The following is a 20,798-nucleotide window of genomic DNA, read 5'->3' on the forward strand; positions in this document are numbered from 1 at the left end:
AGAAGAAGGTTTTACTAAACACAAGCTCTAAACAAGACTTGATGGAGGAGGTGGGACCAAAAGCATCGGGGATGGAAAGAAACAGTGCAGAGCTGCCCGGAATCCTTCCACATCTCCAACTGATGTGCACGTACAACAAGACCACCGAGGTGAAAATCACAATGGTGTCAACGATAACAACACAGGAAAACGTAGAGATTAGCAGTGTGGCGGTACATTTACTGCGGGACTGTAAAGAGCCTATCCTTTAGGAATTTAGAGCCTTAAAAAAATGTCTTGAGTAATTTCCCAAACAACAAAAGCAACAGTTATAAATAAAAACAACAGCACAGCAGACAAACTGCCCCTGACTGCTTTGAACAGTTAGCAAATGACACGGGAGGGAAGCACACAGAACAAACACACTCCGGGTCACACGTCCCCCATGAGACATCCAGTCTCGGGTCTAGCCTTCACTGCCTAGAGTGTGCTCCTGACAGAACATACTTTTCAAAGTTCTCTTGTTGCTTTAGTTTTAAGAATCTATCTGTTTAAGACACTTAGCAGGGTAGAGATTTAAATACTGAGAAGTTTTATTATTAAGCCCCAGTAAATAAAACACAAATTCCTAATTTTATTCATTTTTCTGAAAAATACAAGTACATGCTTAATTTTAACAACTCAACCACTAAATGGGACACTAATAAACTATCCTTTACTGCAGACTAAATTAAGATAGATAGATAACAATTTTAGATTGAAACTTGAACCTTTTCCCAGTTTTTTTCTTCTTAAAAACATTCACCCTCTAAACTGAGAATGATGTTGGTTCCCTCTGAATTTTAAGGCAAGGCTGCCATCTTGTGGCTCAGGTTGGTATTGCTGAGGTTCTGAGCCAGTCACTTCAGTTTGCAAAACTGAAGCCTTACATCAGTTTCATGTTTTAAAAAGTCATATGCAACAGTCGGTCAGTAAGAGGACTTACAATTAAAAAAAAGAAATAACTCCAGAACCTAACTGCTGTGAGGCAATTTCCTCCAAGTTGAAACATTCCATCCTGGAGAAAGACTCACAAGACTCAGAGTAAACCCCCATTACAAGCCCTTCAGAGCTGAAACCTAAGGTTGATGAGGCCCCTCCCCAAGGCTATGCAGGCAGTAAACTCTGCTGGAGGGCGGGGGAGGGGCCTTCATGAGTCTTCCTGAATGATGAGTCCAGATGCTAGGAAAGATTCTCCAACCTGCGGACCCACCGCAGGCCAGGCAGAGAGCATCCTTACCCCTGCTGGGGTGGAGGTTTTTGTGATGCTGCTGCCTTGGAGTCCACAGCTGCTCCTGCAGCCAATCCCTTTCTGATATCTCTGTAAGTAACTCCAAGAGAAACTCCTTGGTTCACCAAATTGGACATTTGATGTAATCATTGCTTCAGCTGGTTGTTGGTTCCCTAGCTGCACTAAACAGACATTTGTGTCCCCTCTCTCCAGGAGAGTGCCACCTAACACATTTCCTGTTAGGCTTCTTCAGCAATGTGCAGAAGTCCTCAAGTAACTGTACTGGACAAGCTAAAACTGAGCTATGTCTTAAAATTACCATTCAGACCCTGTTTCAAACTGCCATGAAAATAACAATTTTTTTAAATTAAACAGAGAAAAACATTAAATAATTATACTGCATTTACATTATGACTATTTCCCATGGTCTCCAGTTTCTGCACTACTAGCTGTCCCAAGACTTCAGAGTACCTAAAAAACACAAAGCCTGCCCTACAAAAGCTCAGCAAAGAAGCTGTGTGAGATACAACATACCCCCCTTTGTTTCTCTCTGTCCCTCTCTCTCTGTCTCCCCCCACACTCCACCCCGACACATACACACACACACACACACCCCACAGCCTCCAACACTTAGGACCTAAGGAGGAAAAAGGAAGACTATTGGAACATGTAGGCTGACAGGGAAGAGCCTTGAGGAACATCTCTGTCCACCTTCTCACCACTTTCAATTCTCTGCTTGAACTCTATTGTCATGGTCAAACACTAGCCACGATACACAGAAATTTCAAAACGATGTCACAGAGAGAATGAGAGAGAAAAGACCCTCAGGGGAAATACTATATTAATTACTAGTAAAGTTATTCACTGTTTGCAATTCTATTTTCTCTCAAATTAAACAGTGATAACAGCAATGACTAAGACGTCAGTTGCAAAATCCAGATGACAATATCCTTCTGAAAGCCCAAGACATCTTAGGAATGAGACTGTAAATTCAGAGTAGACAAGTTGGGTGTCATCTAACTACAGACCTACCACCATCTTTCTTACCTGATCCCAAATCTACCAGCTCTCCATTCTCTTTCTAATATGAAAGGACCAAATCATGAAAATGGTGTTATCTTAGCCTCACTAATCAGAACAGCAACGACAGGCTTTGGCCTTTCAGGAGATGAAATTCAGACTCCTCTCATCTACCTTCCTGAAGAGCTCCAGAACATCGTGATGAGCCTCTGCCTAGGGAACAACTGCCAAAGAGGCAGGAGGACACTGAGCGGAGGCTTTTAAAAGAATCGCACAAGGCAAATGAAGGGCGTCCCCACAAAGATGATGGCTGCCACTCCTCCCTTGCTTCTAAACACTTGGGAAATGTTCCCCGATCTTCAGATGACTTTCTCTCTTAGAAATGGGAGTATCCCAGCCAGCCTTGAAATTCAGTACAGTCAGAGCAGCTTCAGGCCTCCCTTGATCCTATCACAAAGATCAGTCTGGCTCATGGAGGTTCAGGGCTCAATCCGACAATACAAAGGAGTCCACTTGCTTGGGTCTTTCACTGAATTCTCTTGGAGCTCTCAGTAACAGAGCAGAGGTAATTAGCATTTGTGCACTTTTAGATTTCTGAGCCAAACACGCCATCCTGAATGGCTCATTATATGTCAAAGTCACCATGTGCACTGCACTATGTTGAACATTTCATGTGCAATAACTTTTTTTGGCATAAAGGAATAATATTTTAGTGATATGAATATTAACCTCTAGAAAGATGAAATAACTTGCCAAAAATCACAAAATTTAATCATCTAGAGAAACAGGGTTTGAATAAGGCCAATGGTTGTACTCCTATCTTCCTATCTGTTACTGGTCCCTATTACATCATCCCCTCCATACCTTATATGAGCCAGGGCTCCCCTGCCTCTTAAGACATACACCATACACTTTCTTTTTAAGGCTGGTCAGAAGACTGGAAAGTTGCTCTCCAGTCTGCTGTTTGGGAGCTAACCAGGAAATCGAGGTTACTTTCCGTTTCCCTCTCATTCTCCTTTCTTCTGCTGCTCACCTCTCTGACCAACCTTTATTCCTTTCCTAATATAAAAGGAAAACTAGAGAATATTATTTTACACCAAAATCCATTAACTACATTTCATGTCAGAAGCAGTTAGTGAAAAGGAAAATATAAGCAATAAAAATAACAGAAAAAGAATCATCTAGCTACTCTGCTATTCTTTAGAGCAGAGCCTAGCATAATCATCATCAGAGAGGCTTCCTCCAACAGCAGCTGATGGGAGCAGATGCAGAGACTCACAGTCAAACACTAGGCAGAGCTTGGGGAATCCTGCAGAAGAGGGGGAGGAAGGATTATAGGAACCAGAAGGGTCAAGGACACCACAAAAAAACCCATAGAATCAACTAACCAGGGTCCACAGGGGCTCACAGAGACTGAACCAACAATCAGGAAGCCTGCAGGGACTGACCTAGGCACTGTGCATATAAGCTATGGTTGAGTAGCTTGGTGTTCTTGTGGGACTCCTAACAGAGGATGTAGGGGTATCTCTGACTCTTTTGCTTGCTTTTGGGACCCTTTTCCTCCTACTGTGTTACCTCATCCAGCCGTAATATAAGGGGATGTGCCTCATCTTACTATACCTGAATATGCCTTGTTTGGTATTCTGGGGAGGCCTGCCCTTTTCTGAAAGTAGATCTGGGGGAGAGGGGGTGTACAGGGGAGAGACAGGGAGGAGAGGAGGAAGGGAGGGGAAACTGCAGCTTGATGTAATATGTGAGAGAAGAATTTTTTTAAAAAAAGTAGAATTATCTTGCAATATCTATTTCATTTGAAAGGGATTACTTTATGTATTCATTCTATATATAAATTAGCATCATATTTAAGCATAATTTACATGATAATTGGCAAAGCAAAGTAAAAGGCAGATTAATAATTAAAATAACATACTTACTAATACTTCCCTACAGCATATTTACAGAATAAGATAAAGCTTATTTTAAACTAGAACTACAACATATGCAAATTAATGGTAGACAATTCTAGAGTCATGTCTTTATAACAATCAGGCATTATTAACAGGATGAAATGCTAGACAGTAAATCTTTCTAATAAAAGCACAAATACAATGTAGTGAGCTGCATTAATCTTTAATTCATATCAAACATATATCCCTTGAATATTTAGCCTAAATATAGCTATATTCAAATATAGTGTGTGGAGTTCTAGCTAATGGCCAACAAAAATCAGTACAATCTGTATATCAGCTTTTAAAATTTCTATTAAAATTGTTTTGAAACCATTTTCACTCCTGCTGTGAGAGGAATTATATCTGGTCAGCAGCAGCTACTAAAGGGGAAAATATAGTCAATGAGAAAGAACAGGAAAAAAAATGATCTAGCAATTTCTATTTCATATGAAATGGGAGTCTTTTATCTATTTATTCTATGTATAAATTAGCATCACATTTAAACATGTTATAAGAGATAATATGTACCACAGAAGATTCCAGCTTACAAAGTTTTGTTAATTGTTATCAACTCCCTTCAAAGGAAACGTTTACAAAGTACTGCACACAGTTTTAGAAGCAAAACTGAATGAGAAGTGGCCGAGACAAAGAATGTCTCCATCTACTGGTGAGCTCCAGGCAGTGCAGGCATTTCTGCATCTTAAGGTCAGAGACATGGGAAAGCACTGATACAGGAAGCTCATTTTCCTTCTTTCTTCCCTTTTTTGGGGCAGGGGAGGGTTGGTTTTTCGAGAAAGGCTTTCTCTGTGTAACTCTGGCTGTCCTGGATTTGCGCTGTAAACCAGGCTGGCCTCAAACTCAGACATCAGCCTGCCTCTGCCTCCTGAGTGCCGGGATTAAAGGTGTGCGCCACCACCGCCCAGCTGGCTCTCATTTTCTTAATAAAATGAGTATACAGATGTGCATGAACTCTTGTGTAATTATTGTTCCCATCAGAGCTGGCCACAATTGTCATCCAATCTGCAGTTATAATGTGGGGGTTTTCTATGGATGTTTCTGGGACAGCAAGGACATCCCCTTAAAAGGACCAAAATGCAAATGACCAGGTTCCATCTTCATGCTATGGAGCTGGAAATTCAGGTAGCGGCAAAGACAGTTTGGGGACCAAGGCAAAACCAGCAGGAAACTATATCTAAGAACAACTATTTTTGTAACCAAAAGTGCAAGAGGACGCTGTGAAACAGACTAGAAACAGAGTCAACACTTGACACTAACAATAAGACAGTAAGCCGAAGTTCCAAGACAAATGGAAGAAGAGGGGGTGGCAATGTCAACTCTATAAGGAACTATCCAGAGGAAAGTAACCATGTGCTCTCCAGTCCCTCAGAAGGGGCAGACAGAAGACATCGTGGACTATAACACAGCTAAGAAAGTAGACCAACAGTTCAAAACATTATCAATAGCAATTCTCAATTCTTTACTAAAACAATAGACATTTAAAATGTGCAGGAACTATCATCCATACCTGGTTATCTTTAAAAGGTATTCCCATATTTAAAAAATGAGACCTCTAAGTAAATCCGTAATAATACTTCTATGTGAAACACACAATAACAACAGTAAACATGCATCTTTGCCAAACTGCTAAGGACCTCACAACCTTATACTTTTATATTCATAAACATACTGAGTAAACTTAGTAACAGTTTATGAAGGAAATAACAACATAAACATCGACAATGTGATGAGTGTTACATGCCAAGTTAATACACCGTATTTATAATTTGTGAATGAGTTTTACTTTTCATAACATTCCTTATGTGAAATGAAACAGCATTATAGTTCTGTGACCTCCCAGCCTCTCTTCTAGTAACTTAGTGCACACTCCAACTTTTTATGGCAGGCAGCAAAGCTCAAGAATCATCTTTCTTCTTCTTTACCTTTTCTACCTTTCCACTGTTGATGTCACTGGGAAGGAACTTCTTGCCAATTGTTCTCAAATCTGTCTAAAATAAATATTTTATTATTAAAATAGAATTATAGAAAAATTATCTCTAAATCCAATCTTATGAACAAGAACTAAGTAAACATCTTTAACTAGTTATACAATGTCTGCAGACAGTCACTAATCTTGGTATTGTGTAAAGCGCACCAGTGAAGCGGACAGTGAAGACAGGCGTCCTGTGTCTTTTCTCTTAGTCACTCTTCTCTACTAAAGTCTCCAACAAATTACGTCCATTATGATCTTACTCAAAATGAATGCCATAATCCAAAACTCAAGTGACAGTTTTGAACTGCAATAAACACAGTGCGTGTATGTATGTGTGTGTGCGTGTGTGTGTGTGTATACAGACATATATATGCATATACATAGATAAGTTTTAACAACTAAATCCCATATTATCTTAATCTCCAAAGACATGAAAACCAACTGCCCCACCAGCTCTGACACTCATAATATAGCAAAGCACAGGAAAAAACAGGGACCGGTGTCACAGGGACGGCCGAGCGGCCGCACCTTAGTAGTGACAACATTTTCCCTGCTTGTGTAAATCACAGAAGGAGAAAATGGTGAATTAACAGCTAACTATGACAATGCAGAAATACATGTAACTCAGCAAATCATCGCACACAAAAACTAAAACAGAGACTGGTTACTAAGATTGCAGCATCTCTGCTAAAGAGAAGATCACACAGTCCATATAAAAAGTAGGGCTTTTAAGAACAGTATCCTCTTCAGAAGTAAAAACCTAAGATAATTTGGAAAGCCTTTCTATGGAGCACAGATCTCAAGAGAAACAATATACTGTGTTTTCAAACTTACTAAACACTAACAGTGCTCAATAAATTAACACTGCACTTAATATTTGCTGAATAATTCAAGTATTTGAACCTCAAACTACATGCAGGATTTTAATGCCATTCCTTAACATTCTTACTTCCTTACTTTATAGATGAAAAAGTAAAGACGTCTTTTTCAACACAGAAATTGGAGCATAAAGGAAACACCTAAGGAGAACTAGAAGGTGGAGAGATGGCTCAGAGGTTAAGAACAGCACTTGCTCTTGCAAAAGACCTGGGTTTCCTTCCCAGCACCCATGTGGGAGCTGACAACTGTCTGAAGATCTGGCAACCTCATTTGACTCCCCAGAGCACCAGGCACTAACATGGTGTACATTTACACAGGCAGGGAGAACACTCATATACATGAGAGAAAATAAATAAATCATGCCTTTTTTTTAGACAAATTAAAAGAAAAACTGTTTTAAAGTATTGTCAGCTCTTACTATTACAAGGCTGATAAAAATATGATGGATCCTACAATTAATAAACTTTTTCACTTCCCATTGTATCCTGTGTGATATTTACAACTATCTAATACTAAGGTCATTAAATTCAACAAACATCTCTATAACTTGAAAAGGTGGAAAATTAAAGATTTCCTCTACATTATTTATCATAAAATACAGTTCATGGTGTATTTTTCATTGGAATAGCTTTAAATTTTAAAATAGGGCCAAATAAAAGTTAATAAACTTCACCTACATTGAGAGCAATCAGGATGATGTCATTTATACTGACTTGGCCAGGAGAGCTTGTACAAGCTTCAATGCCTTCATCTGAAAGATACCTGTTGAAATAAAATAAACAGCTTAATAATAGTAAATAAAATATTACAATATGCAGTTTTGATTTCTATTAAATACTAGGAAAGACTAAACATTCCAGTCTGAATACTATTCTAATACTAGTTCAGAATATATATATATATATACATATATATATGTATATATGTGTGTGTATATGTATACACATATACATATATATGTACCCTTGATGAGATATTGCGTAAATAAAATTATCCATATGCTTTCTAAGAAAAGCTACTTACATATCAGCCTGCCTATGAGCTACTCTTTGGAATAATATAAATATAATTTCTGATCTAATATCTGTCAATGTGGTAAGCTTTTAAAAGAGGGTGAACTATAGTGTAAGGACTAAAATAACCACACTTTGAAACTGAGCTGAACAAATGAAGAACAAGAAAATCCCTCCTGGATACTTGTTTGCATTATCTTCTCACATCCCTTCTTAATATCACGTTCCCAAGAATTCTTCAGTAAGTGCTTCTGACTCTAAGAGACATAAGGAAAGGTAACCTTTATAGTATAGCCTTTGCCTTTATGTCTGTTTTCTGAATCATTATCTTATTATCCTAATGTTCGTTTTCTCAGTTCAACCCAGTCTTACATCTGGACAAAACAGTAATTAACTCAAGAGTGAAGGAACTGTTGTATCCAAAGGGGGAAAACTATTTCTACCCATTCAACAAACCCATATGCAATACAGGGCTTGTTTTTTTGTTTGTTTGTTTTTTGGTTTGTTTTTTTTGTTTGTTTGTTTGTTTTTTGGGTGTTTTTTGATAAATTCTATGATTCAAGTATAAACTAGCTTATAAAAACGTCCATCAGCATCTCAAATGTTTTTATGGTCACCATCAACGTGTTTAACCAATAGGCTACAGTCACCACCCACCATCACTGCCCACCTGCCCCAGCACTAAGAGAACTGGCCTGACAGCTAATCCAGCTGTTCTCTTAAGCCCATTCTTGAGGAGTCAGCAACTCTACCGTTAGCCTCCACTACTGCACTAATTTTAAGACATTTATCAAGGTAAATTTTTTATTGTTTGCACCTTTATTTGAGGTGTGTGAACATGTACTACAGTGTAAATGTGGAAGTCAGAAGACAACTCTGCGGAGTTATTTCTCCCCTTCCCCTGGTACACAGGCTCCAAGGATCAAACTGAGGTTCCCAGCAAGTGCCTTTACCCACTGAGCCATCCTGCAGGCCCAAAATGTGAATCTTATCTGGACACAGAAAAGAAACAGAGTGAACAAGGCCGGCATAGTGGCACATGCTTATACTCTCGACACTGGGAAGGCAGAGGCAGGAAGACCGCCACAAGTCTGAAGCCAGACTGGTCTACATCATGAGTGACAGGTTAGCCAGAATTACAAAGCTAGACACTGTCTCAAACACAGACACAGACACAGACACACACACAGACACACACACACATACACACACACACACACACACACACACACACACACACACACACACACGAGAGGGGGAAGAAGGAGCGACAAATAGGTGGACAGACAGGGGAAGAGGGAGGAGGAAGTAGCAACTTCACAGCAGAGAATTAAATGAATATAGCCAGTGAAAATAAATGTAAATAGTTAGGACTATATAAGAGAGTAGATCGAAGATGATAAGTCTATGACAAAACCAAGTATATAAAAGGAAAGTGTGTGTGTGTGTGTGTGTGTGTGTGTGTGTGTGTGTGTGTAACTACTAGGTACTACTAATGCTTCCAACCATGGCAGTCCGAAAGTAAAATGATTAATGAAAACAAGCACTTTAATTTGTGGCAGAGAGAAGCAGTTCTTAAGTATGTAAGTCAGCAACTAAAAGTAAATAGACAGTAAGTAGATAGGAACGAGAGTGCATGAGGGACCACGTGTAAAGTAAACTCGGATATCTAAACATTATTTATAAGTCAAAACAGTTATGATAATTTCCTTTAGTCTCTTATTTTTTCATCTGCTCATTAATATTAGGTGTACATGAAATTCCAATTAACTGTCATCTAAATTTACTTCTACAAGTATTAATTAAGCCCTATGATATAGAAAGTATTGTGTGAATCAGAAATTATTAGTAAAATAATGAAAACTTTACATTGTCCTTCAAGGAGGTGACTTTCACCCACACAGTTTAACGTAACATACACACAGGTATTTACGAGGCCAAAATAGCTACACATGAAACGTTATGGAAGGTTAAGGCAGTTTGGAGAAAGGAAAAGTATATGGAAAGAGATTGTTAAAAGCCAAAATATGAAAGTGTGAAACGATCCTTGAGCATCCTGGCTGAAAAATGAGGACAGACATACAAGTCTAGCGTGAACCTAATTTGAGGAAGGAACAGTAACTCCAAGGGAAATGGATGACGTTCAATACTAACTGAGTGATTACCAACCACAACTCTCCAGCCTCTTGCACATGGGACACAGCATGCAATGACGAACAGAATACGGACTTGTTTCCTAAAGAGTAACCCTTTAGACCTACAGGACAACAGCCTATCAAACAGACAGACATAACCTTTCAAAGTAACCAAAGTTCACACCATCAATTTTACTTGTGAAGAAAGAAGTCCCAGAGACATTAAACTTGCCGAAAACACAAGCTTAGTTGATAAAAAACTGAAACCAAAAATGCCCCAATTCCCACCTCAATAGTCTTACCACTGTAACAGATTCTAATTTATCAAACAACTAATTATTTATAAGAATATGATCTACACAAGCCAACTGTGATGGCTATTCTTGGTTGTCAACTTGTCTATATCTGGAATTAACTAAAACCCAAAAATGGAGGGCTCAGCTGTTGAGGGACTTTGCTTAATTTGAAGTAGGAAGATCTTCTTCTAATCCTAATCTTTGAGGCAGGAAGACACACCTTTAATCCAGATCATTGGAGCTGGGAAAGCCACCTCTAATCTGGGCCACGCCTTCTGCTGGAAGCCTGCATAAGGATATGGAAGGAGGAAGCTTTTGCTCTTTGCCTACTTGCCCTTGCTCTTGCTAGCAAGTCCACACTTTCACTGGCATCAGAGCCTACTTCTGCAGGATTCCAATGTCTACTGAAGACCAGTTGAGACATCAAGCCTTGAAGACTGCAACTACTGGATTCTTGGACTTCCTATTCGTAGGCAGTCATTGTTGGATTAGCTGGACTGCAGCCTGTAAGTCATTCTAATAAATTCCCTTTCTATATATAGAGATTCACTCCATGAGTTTTGTCACTCCAGAGAACCCTAATACATCAACATTTGTGCAATTCAATTTCTTAATCAATTTGATACTTAACACAGATACATATACACACAATCAATCTCCATCTCTCTCTCTCGCTCTCTCTCTCCCCCCCACCAAGAAAATTCAATCAGTAAACTCCAAAGTGTACTAAACAACAAACAGTATAGTTTCATAGTAAAAGATCAGGGAACAAATATAAACTACTGATGAGAGGAAAGGCTATTAAAAATCAATTAAAAATGCCCATTCTTAGAAAAATATAAAAAGAAAAAGACTGTAAGTTCGTCAGTTACAGTTCCCATTGCTTTGTCCAAACATCTTGACAAGAAGGAACTCAAGCATCCAGCTTTAGTAGGAATGCAGGCTACCATGGCCGGGAAGACATTAGGAGACAGGAGCATAAAGCTGATAGTCACACTGTATCCACACTCAGGAAGCAGAGAGTCAGGAAGTCAGGCCCATCCCAACTGACTCACTTCCTAGGATCCACCTCCCAGAGGTTTTACATCCTCCCTAACAGCTCCACCAGCTAGGGATCAAGCGTCCAAACACAATAGGGGAAATTTCACACTCAAACCACAACACCATCACTAATGAAGGGAGAGGGACTGCCTTCACATATATGTGTCTGAGTCTCAATTTCCAAGTTTAACAGGTCTCCCTGCTCACTTTCTAAAGCTTACCCCAGCTTTCCTGAAAAACTGTCAATCAACAGCATCCACTCACAGCTCTATTTAGGAACCCTTCTATAAATACTTGACCATTTCACAAAAGGACTGACCTAACTTAATCACTGTGTGGCATTTATATATTACATTGAAAAGGTCACTATTAACAATGAACAAAGCAAGTGATAAAAGTAAAAAGCCATAAAATCTACTGTAAGCTACATCACAGAACTCAGTAACCAGGAACAACAGTATCCACCAGGTCAGGCTGTCACCAGGAAAAGGAACTGAAAATTGGGCAGGTTCACTGGATAAGCTCCCGTACACACCTGCCCAATGGGCCACAGGGAGAGGAACTACAGTCAGTTCCTTGTGCCATCTTTGTGTCCAGACCCCAGAGAGCTGGTGCTATTAAAACAGCCAACCATGCACTCACCTGTGCCTTCTCCATCAGAGATGCTGGAACAGTAAAATACCACAAAGCCCTCGCCACTAAACTACAAAAAGACATCTGAATATACTTTATTAACAGGCAAATACTGAAGGGCTACATTTCTGCATAAAAATAGATTAACAATATTTCCTTGATAGTTGTATCTTCAAATAATGCCACTTTAAAACACAAGCTTAATCAGCTCACAAAATTTTCAAGAGGTAATTTAAAAAAAAAAAAAAAGAAAGAAAGAAAGAAAGAAAGAAAGAAAGAAAGAAAGAAAGAAAGAAAGAAAGAAAGAAAGAAAAAATCTTCCTTGGAATAGTCTTCCCAAGGGAAAAGCATACCAATTGTTGATCCAATAGCAAACAGTCAGTCCTGAAAACACACATACAAGTAACATTATACAGACAAAGCTTGTACTTATGTATTTAGGAATATATATATGCATATACATAAATGTATGTAACAACAATTAATGAAAATAGAGGCCATTAATTTGCAAGAGAGCAAGGAGGGTATAAGGGAGGGTTTAGAACAGTGGTTCTCAACTCCCAAAGGGGGCAACAAAAATAATTTTATGGTTGGGGGTCACCACGATATGAGGAATGGTATTAAAGGATCGTAACACTGGGAAGGTTGAGAACCTCTGCTTTAGAGGGAAGAAAGAGAAGGCGAAATGATGTAATTATATTTTAATCTCAAAAAAACAATAGAAATTGTTTTTTAAATGTTTCCCTTAGTTAGCAAAAAGGCTCATAAGAAAATGCACTTGCCACTAGGCCTGACGAATCTAGTTTGACCCCTGCAGGTCATATGGTAAGAGAGAACCGACTCCCAGAAGTTGTACTCTGACCTCCACGCAGCACTATGACCATAGTACATGAGTGCCCACACAAATACACATGGATGGATGGGTGGATAGATGGATAGATTAGACAGACAGGATATGTAGATGATACATACATACATAGATGGTAGGTAGTAGGTAGACAGATAGATGATAGATAGATAGATATGATAGGCAGATGACAGCTGATAAAATTTCCTTTTTCATATAAAAAAGGATAGAATTCTTAGCATTACTTAGCTGACAATGCTTCAAAAATAAGCACTTAAAATTAGATGGAAAATTATACAGTCACAGAGCTTAAGGGCCACTGCCACAACAGCCTTCAGCTCATGTTCAGAAACAGACATGTGCAAACGAGTTCAAAACTTTCAAAACTCTGAATTGGCCAAAGACTGGGATAAAAGACAGGCTATCATTTCAATCTCATTTGTTAGATCCAGATAGTGGGTCTCCATTAAAATACCCTTTCTCACCAGTATGGTCAAAACAGAGCCAGCTTGCCCTGGTCTATTCACTGATAGCCAGGAAAATCCACGTCTCCCGGCTGGCAGACACATGCATGAAAAGGCCAAGGCACACTGTGGAAGGCTGCCCTGCTACAAAAAGCAGCCATAACTCAGCTTCAGCTGACTGTCTGCATGAGGACAGGCGAGGCAGCTGTTGTCAGATCTAATTTTTAACCTTCGTGTTTTTGTAAAGCAATATACAAGCCAAAAAAAACAGACTTCAGCTGGCATGAGGTCTATCCACTCTGGGCTTATTTAAGTTAGCCACCTATCTGCCCCTGTTCACCTTCAAGCTGTTTTGAGATGCAGTGTGACACTGTGAGGACTTCACAAACACTGAATAGTCACAGGCAGCCTTTTCAGGTAAAGGTAGACTAAGGTATCTCTACGCTGTTTTGTATAGTATGGGAGCACAAAAACACAATCAGACCTGTAACTAACGTTCTTACCAGACTGGCTGTCAGGCTGAAGGTGTCAGATCATTTATGCTCATGTTTGATCAAAACAGTCCACAATTCAACAGCTAGGCAGAAACACAGACAGACAGATGGTGGGGGGGGCGGGGGAGACTTTAAACAGCCAGGTTACCTCTAATGGTCCTGAAACTGAACCTAAAAAGAAAAACTAGTTTTTCTTCCCCTCCAATCACCTCCACTCATTGGGATAATGGATGTCTACTTAAGTGGAAACTGAAAGGTGAACTTCTAAAGTAACAGGACAGAGTCTAGTATTACACACTGACAACACGTAGGCTATGGCATAGGAAAACTTTTAAAATGTCAATGAGAAGAAAAGAATGAAACAACCCTCCAAGTAACAGGGGCTCCATCAAGCAAGACACCAGAGCTATAGAGCTATATGCAAAAGGAGACAACAGCCTTGTCTCTGAATTAAATGCTGCATGTGGTTTTTGTTGTTGTTTTGTTGTTCTGGGGTGTGTGTGTGTGTGTGTGTCTGTGTGTGTGTCTGTGTGTGTGTGTGTGTGTGTGTGTGTGTGGCTGTGTGGCTGTGTGTGTGTGTGTCTGTGTGTGTGTCTGTGTGTGTGTGTGTGTGTGTGTGTGTCTGTGTGTTGGGAGGGTTTCTAACCTATATCCATTATTTGCTGCCACAATGAGTTACTAGTTACTATATGATATGCAGATCAAATTGCAAATTTAATATGTAAATTCTGGTTGGAACACAAAGAAGTAACTAAATTCCAATTATCCAAAATACTGTGGGTACAGTAGAGATACAAAAATGCAAAAGTCATTTATGCTCACACTGGAACCACATAAAACATTGAAGATGCAGAAAGCAGCTGTTACAGAATATTATTTTAAGATGTGTTACATTGTTTTGCACTGTGGATGGACTATTTGTTTAATGATGCAAAGATGTGTTGCATTCTTTTACATTATATTTGTTTAGCTCTGTAAAGCTGTATTACTTTGCCTGCCTAAAACACCTGATGGTCTAATAAAGAACTGAACAGCCAATAGCAAGGCAAGAGAAAGGACAGGCAGGGCTGACAGGCAGAGAGAATAAATAGAAGGAGAAATCTGGGAAGAAAATATCAAGGAGCAAGAAAGGAGGAGAAGAGGACATCAGGGTTCAGCCACCCAGTAACATGGCCAGACACAGAATAAGAAGGAAAGGTAAGGTATACAGACATAGAGAAAGGTAAAAGCCCAGAGGCAAAAAGAAGATGGGATAAGTTAAGAAAAGCTAGCTAGAAATAAGCCAAGCTAAGGCCGGGCATTTATAAGTAAGAATAAGACTCTGTGTGTGATTTATTTGGGAGCTGGGTGGTGGGCCCGCAAAGAGCAAAGAATAAAAAGATTAATAAAGAAAAACCAACCAACTACAAGCAGTGAGTCCCATTTGCCCTGACACAGTACCAAGAGAAGCCTGGGAGAGCCACAGAGATCTGAGAACATGACCTTTCAACTCAGATAGAGCAGCTGTACCAGCAATTGACTCCATAAGCATTCCTTTTATTTCTAATTGATATTTGTAATGTAAGAAATAAAGCTTGACTGAAGATCAGAGAACTGAGCCAGCCACAGAGTTAAACATAGGCAGTGATGGTGCACACCTTTAATCCTAGGACTCAGGAGGCAGAGATCCATATGGATCTCTGTGAGCTCAAGGGCACCCTGAATTACTCCAGTCCAGGAGAGAAACAGAGCCAGGCAGTGGTGGCACACATCTTTAACCCCAGTATTTGGGAAGCACACACACCATCAATCCCAGCACTAGGAAGGTTAAGCCAGGAAGTAAAATGGCTGGGCAGAGAAAGGCGTGTAAGGCATGAGGAGCAGGAACTAGAGCCTTTCAGCTGAGGACTCAGAGGCATTCAGTCAGAGGATTCATGGAGTTGAGTTGGCAATGTGAGAAATGGCTGTGGCTTGTTCCTTTGTTTCTCTGATCTTTCAGCATTTACCCCATATCTGGCTCTGGGTTTTTACTATAAGACCATTTAGGATTCATGCAACATCTAATTTTCTATTATTAATTTCCATTCATGCATATATGTCCTGTGATGGTCTGCTTTTGTCTGAATATTGCTGCTAGGTTTTAGGATTGCTATGTATGTTTCTTCACCCAGTGTTACTATTCTAACCCACCCCTTGGGGCTGCCCTGTGTCTTAAGGAAAAACTCTGCCCTTTCCTCTCTCTCTCTCCTTATGCTTTTCCTCACACCGCCCCTCCTCTCTCTGTCTCCCTCTTTCTGTCTCTCTGCCTCTTTATCTCTATATTATAATAAACTCACCATGTGAATACAGTGTCTGGATTGTATATTACTGTCCACCACTGCCACGGGGATACCCCCAGGGTCCCCCCTCCCCCTGCGTAATAAATCATAACACCCAGTCTACTACAAGGCATTTATTCTATCTTTCACCCACATCTCTTATATTTCCCCTCTTTTTCCTAAATCTCTTTCTTGCCTCCTACTTTTTTTTTACTTCTTAGCTATAACCTTCACAGCTTTAACAATCTCTAACAGTGGTGGGCCCTAACAGTATCTCAACTAATCTAATACTTATCCCTAACCTCACCTTCCCTGACAATCCTAATCTAACTATAACCCCAGTATACCCCATACTATCCTTGGTTGTTAAAGTTATATATCCAACAGTCATTAAAATCAAGGGGCCACTGTTATTAATTGGCTAGTATAACATTTGCACAGTAGTAATATCCTGGATTAATATAGAGTTCATATCAGATTGCCTGAGTTCCTAGATTGAGGAACTATTTTCTGAACTATACACCTCAAGCTCAACTGAGTCCCACTTGAACATTGCAAATACTTAAACTGAAGGAAGAGAGATGATTTTTTAAAAATCATCCCAATCAATCTGACACATAAATCTCAACACAAGACATAAGAAACCCAAGGCAACATAACTCCTACAAAATTTATCAATCCTATAAATCAATAATGGCATCTAATTAGACAATCCCAGACAGAGAATTCAAAAGAGTGATTATAAGTATGTTCAAAGATATCAAAGAAGAAAATAAGCTCCTGACTGAGAACAAAAGAAATAGCGGGAAGAACTGAGGAAAATGATATGAAAGAATCCAAGAAAGAGAAAAATACTGAAGGAAACCCAGTAAGAAATGCTGGGAACGAAAGCACAGTAAGTCAAATGAACAGCTCTGTGGAAAACCTCCCAACAGAACGGAGCAACGAGAGAAAAGAACTTCTGAGCCTGAAGACAAGGGGGAACTGGAGCGATGAAGAACGAGGGTAAATCAGTGAGAAGACACAGCGGGACTCCAGGACATAAAGGGCACTCTGAAAAAAGACAAATCTATGGCTATGTGAGCAACAAAGGAAGAAAATCTCATCCTAATGGCATAGAAAACATTGTCACAAGAATCTTAACAGAAAACTTCCTAGTATTACAGAGACATTTAGGACATCAAACAGAAAGGAATCAGAAAAGAACCTCTGCTGTCTTTGAGGGAGTCCAAAGCAGTGGCCCTCCCCCCAGAATGGCAGTGGTGGAGACAGTGTCCTAAGCAGAAGGTGTTTGGCTTGGTGAACATAAGCCTAAAGGCAGGTCTCTGTTTACTTGAGAAGCGGTCTCCTTAAGTGATTTCTGTTCATTGGAAGTACTCTTACTTCCCCTCAAAGGTTAACTATGTCAAGGGCACTTAGATCCCGGTCAATCTGGACAGTCTGTATTTGCTCATGGACCCCAATCTGCTGTCATATAAAATCTGCTCGCTTTTCCATCATTTTGTTGTTCTCCCTGTCACCCCTCCACTCCAAAGATAGCCTTGGCAGTGTGACCGCCAATAAACCTTTTTTATCCATGGAGCAGTCTAGGTTGGAGGTTTCACTGTGCCCTTTCTTAAAAACATATTAAAAATTAAAACAATACACAGAACAAAAACAAAACAAAATAAAGAAAACAGCAAGAAAAACACTCAGTCACATATAAAGGCAGGCCCTTAAGAATAGCGGATTATTCAACTGAAACCTTCAAAGTCAGAGGGCTTGGAAGAATGTATACTGCCCAACCATACTAGTGTGCCCAGCAAAATTATCTTCATCATCATAAATGAAGTAAAAATACTTTCCATGACAAAAAAATAGACTAAAGGAATTTATGACCACTTAGAGAGCTGTGGTAATTTGAATAAGAATGGCCCCATAGGCATATCTGAATGCTTAGTCATCAGGGAGTAGCACTACATGAGAAGGATTAGGAGGGGTGGCCTTGTTGGAGTGGGTGTGGCCTTAGTGGAGGAAGTGTGTCACTGGGGTAGGCTTTGAAGTTTCAAAAGCCCAAGGCTGGCCCACACCACCCAGGTGTCATTGTTTCTTCCTACTGAATGCAGGTCCAGATGTAGAACTCTCAGCTACTTCTCCAGCACCATGTCCACCTATGCACTGCCCTGCTCCCTGCCATGCTAACAGACTAAACCTCAGGCTAAACTGTAAGCGAGCCCCATTAAACACTTTGTTTTTTAAGAGTTGCCATGGTCATGATATCTATTTACAGCAACAGAACAGTGACCAAGACAAGACACAGATGAAGGAATCTATGGCAAATCTACCCACAAGGTCACAGGAAAGAACAAACCACACCAGAATAATTATGCAGTATAGATGTCCAGCAGTTGAAATTGTCATAACTATACATGTGGAATTTTATTTGCCTGTAAAGAAAAATGAAATTATAGGAAAATGGATGGAACTGGAAATTATTATACTAAATGGGTAATCCAGGCCCAGAAAATACTTGTTCTGTCTCATACATGGATCCTAGCTTCAAGTTTTTCGATTTGTATGTTTGTTTGGACTGTCTGCAGAGACCAGAAAAGGAAAAAAGTCCATGCAAGGAGAAAGGGTACAAGGACTTCAGGTGGCTGGGAAAAGTAGAATACACGGTATAAGAGCAGAGGGGAAGGAATTCCGTGGGTTAAAGGTTTACGTGCAGGCGGAGATGAGAGAAAGGCAGGATGGTAGATAGGACGGACCAAAACTAGGTGTATATAAAAAAGGTTTAAGGAAACTGTTGGTGAGCTCATAAAATTGTGTTTAATTTAAAAAGGGAGGAGTTACCGATAGTTAGGTAGCTCAGTAGGTGTATGTGTTTGCCAAAAAGCCCGATGACCTGAGTTCAGCCCTCAGAACCAAAGGCAGGGAAGAATCAGTTCCACAAAGCTGCCTTCTGACCCTCACATGCACAGGCATGACAGAGCATGTGGGCATGCGTGAGCATACACACACACACACACACACACACACACAAAGTAAATGGGAAAAAAAGTTTAACAACAAAAAAAGGAGTTTGAACAGAGGTGCCCTGCATGGATGGACAATACTTCGCACAGAAGACACTGGTTACAAAATGAAAATCTCAGGCGAAGGCGGTCCCAGAGACCTCCAAAACAACACAGTTGCTGCTTTTAGTTGCCATCACAGCTAGATAAGATCCATTGCTGAAGACAGGATACACCTTGGATGCAGGACAGAGAAATCAAGTTGGAATTTAACTTTCTCTAAGGTTTATATGTAGATGTATCAAAGTTATATGTTTTTTATAGTCCCTCTGAGTGTAAGCCCTTGGTGTTGACCTTAATCTAGTAAAAGTCAGTATAAAATTTATTTCATTCACTAATAAACATTTTTAGAATTATTTTCCCAGTGTTCATTTTTATGATTTATGTACAAATGGAAGCTTTTATTAATCGGTGACACTTTTTTCTGCATATACGTACATACACAATACATTAAACATTGATTTCTTTTATACCAACTTTTCAGTTTGTTAAAAAAAATATAATAGACACCATAAACCAAAGGAATGTCAAAGAAATAATTACGAAAGCCACAGCACACAAAAAGCAAATGTTTCACAAAGTTAACCTGTACAGAAATAAAAGGATAAAATGTGCAAAAACTTACTTAGAATCAACTTAATACTACAGAGTAACTATTATCCTAAAACACGATTTCAGGAAATGGAAAACAACATGAATTGCATTGCTACACATAGTAATTAACACCCTGCTGGTCAACTTTAAGTATTTCCGTGGCCAGAGTAAAGAGCAATCTAAAAGCTCTCGGGAAAATCTTTTATAAAGCTGTACCTAATTTAACATTTAAAAGTGTTTAAAATTTGGAAACTAAAAATCAGAAGTTGGTTTTGTTAAGGACTTTCTTTGAAAAGCTGACATTAATAAGGCCTAATTCTGAAGCCATACTACCTGAAAACACCACTAGATGGCAGCCTTGTATCACAAGTAAAACAGCATTGCTGTTGGAGCCCAAGGCCTCAAACTTCCTAGAGCATGACATCCCATTGTTGATGTCACTGTTGTTGCTGATAGGAAAGTAGGGAAAATAAAACAGACTACTAGAACTGGGGCTTTTTGTTGCAAAAATCATTCAAGTTCAGAAGAAATTCATTTAGTAGACATTCAAAGATACATGTGATAACAAAAACTAGTATATCAAAAGATATGTTTGTCTACTTTGTTTCTACATTTATTCTTTGGAAATACAGAAATTTATAAATAAATTGTGTGTGTGTTTGGGTGTACTGCATGTGTGCAAATGTATGTGGAGGTCCAAGGTTGACAAGGGTGGATCACCCCGCTCTCTGTGGGGTGTTCCACTGAACCTGGAGGTCACCTTCTCAGCTGGCCTGTCTAGTCCATCCTATGGGAACCAGCATGTCTCCACCTACTGAATGAATGCTATAGGCACGAAAATGACAGG

At 39.5% G+C, this 20,798-nt stretch overlaps 1 protein-coding gene across 2 annotated transcripts in view; it reads right to left on the reverse strand.

Moving 5' to 3' along the window:
• Tdrd3 (tudor domain containing 3) overlaps positions 1–20,798 on the reverse strand; it is a 150,058-nt gene that overhangs the window by 81,409 nt on the left and 47,851 nt on the right. Inside the window, exons 2-3 of one of the 2 annotated variants that reach the window (XM_059273278.1) lie at positions 7,762–7,846; positions 6,156–6,221 (exon numbers count right to left, since the gene is read on the reverse strand). In XM_059273278.1, coding sequence (XP_059129261.1) covers positions 6,156–6,221; positions 7,762–7,846 — 151 coding nt within the window. Of the gene's footprint in view, positions 1–6,155; positions 6,222–7,761; positions 7,847–20,798 lie in introns of those variants that run through there. The other variant, XM_059273279.1, reaches the window with a different exon arrangement.

This window comes from Peromyscus eremicus, chromosome 9 (assembly GCF_949786415.1).
Source record: "Peromyscus eremicus chromosome 9, PerEre_H2_v1, whole genome shotgun sequence".
NCBI lineage: Eukaryota > Metazoa > Chordata > Mammalia > Rodentia > Cricetidae > Peromyscus > Peromyscus eremicus.